This window comes from Cariama cristata, unplaced genomic scaffold (assembly GCF_000690535.1).
Source record: "Cariama cristata isolate BGI_N322 unplaced genomic scaffold, ASM69053v1 scaffold21929, whole genome shotgun sequence".
In the NCBI taxonomy this organism is placed as follows: Eukaryota; Metazoa; Chordata; class Aves; order Cariamiformes; family Cariamidae; genus Cariama; species Cariama cristata.
Genome location: NW_009637713.1, coordinates 300 through 2,040, shown reverse-complemented (window position 1 = coordinate 2,040; position 1,741 = coordinate 300). Strand labels below are relative to the sequence as shown.

Genomic DNA, 1,741 nt, shown 5'->3' with positions numbered 1-1,741 from the left:
AACCTGGTCTGGTGGAAGGTGTCCCTGCCCATGGCAGGGGGGCTGGAACAAGATGGGCTTTAAGGTTCTTTCTAAGCAAACCATTCTATGATTCATATATTTAATACTTTCTAATCCTGTAATACTAAATGCTAATACTATAAACAGGATAAAAGAACACAGCATTTGATCTGCAACTAACCAGGTTATTTCTCCTGAGATGGAACTATAACTACTCTAATAATTTTCAAAGAATTCTTTTAACTGTATAAAGTTTTCACTATCCTTCTCAATACTTCTTTAGTTGCAAGGATGGCAAAGTACATATTATATTAATTATCTTTCGACTCCATAACCTGAAATATACCATAAAATAAATAATCCATCAGAATATACTTTACAGAAAGTAATTGCATAACACTGGATGTTATACATAGACTAATAATGTTCAAAGACCAATTTATACATCCCAGCACACCTATTTCATTTTTTAAACTTCTATATCTAGTTTATTAAATTCTGGAATGATGAATTCCAGCAATAGTCATCTAAGAAGATTTTTAAGCAGAACCATAAGAAACATTTTAGGGTGCTGAACCAACTTTAAATGCTAATTCACAAGAAGGAAACTAAATTAGTAATTTAAGAAATGTATTTTCTTAAATGTCCATTTCTATTGAGAACCATCCATCAAAACAAAGGCAATACAGCATATTTATCTGCTATTCCTACAGAAAAGATGCGTCCAGCCTGGATTTCAGACACTTCCAAGGCACTTGCTTAGAACATCAGCTGCATAGCACAAGCAACACACAAGGTGTACGCCTTGCTTGTGTATTAAACTCTCCCAGTCCAGTTTTAATGAAAAATTAGGATTATAGATGAATGGGTTTCAAGTCACTAGCAAAGACTCTAAAACCTTCTATTAATTAAAATGCTCCCTTAACATTTTCTCTGTATTTTTTCTTCTAAGCCAAGAACAAGAGACAAATTTGGAACATAAATTTATACTGACCATGGTAACGCAAGCGAGAATGATTTATAGCTCACCTTATCTTAAACTAAGTATTTCTCTTCATTAATAAGATCCCTGAAAACATGAAGCTTTAAAAAAAGTTGTTACCCCTGTTATTTTTTATATATATGCATGGGTGACAGCTAAATTGTTGCCAAAAAAGTGAAAAGCACACAGAGTTACATCTCACCTCTCCCAAGAAAAAACAAAAAAACAAAAACCAAAAAATCCGAACAACAAACCCAAAAGGCATCTGTAGGTTTGTTAAAATGGGAGTCTAGAAAGAAGTTGAAACTGGAAATGTCAAGAGAAAAGAAAGTTACACTTGCCTTCATCATCATCATCTTTTTCTTTCTCCTCCAGTGCTTGCTTATCCAATTGTTTTGCTACATCATCAAGAGCACCTTCCACTTCTTTATCTGTTTCTTGTCCTGTTTGTAAAATTAAAGTATGACTTATAGTAAAAGGATAGCTCCACATTAGTAAACAATAGTCCCCCCACTTTATAAAAACACTATGCTGTACTCATCCTACAGATACCAGAGCACACGACAGTTTAAGGTTTTTTTAAAGCAGACCCAATGCGTAAGATCGTAGGGCACTACAGTGACAGGTACTGTTACTGAAGCTTGCCTATAAAGGCAGCATTAAGCAGACACTTCTGATTACTTTTTTCCTGCCAGGGTAACTAATTCTTCTTGCCATAGCAGCAGCCTGCTCCTGTGAGATAATATGGGCGTGAAGTAG

At 34.8% G+C, this 1,741-nt stretch overlaps 1 protein-coding gene across 1 annotated transcript in view; it reads right to left on the bottom strand.

The window, feature by feature from the left end:
- METAP2 (methionyl aminopeptidase 2) overlaps positions 1 to 1,448 on the bottom strand; it is a gene marked incomplete at its 5' end in the record, with an annotated part of 17,571 nt that extends 16,123 nt beyond the window's left edge. The window contains one exon of the mRNA XM_009708457.1: positions 1,324 to 1,448. Within this exon, the coding sequence (XP_009706759.1) occupies positions 1,324 to 1,448 (125 nt within the window). The remainder of the gene's footprint in view (positions 1 to 1,323) is intronic.
- Positions 1,449 to 1,741: the final 293 nt, after the last annotated feature.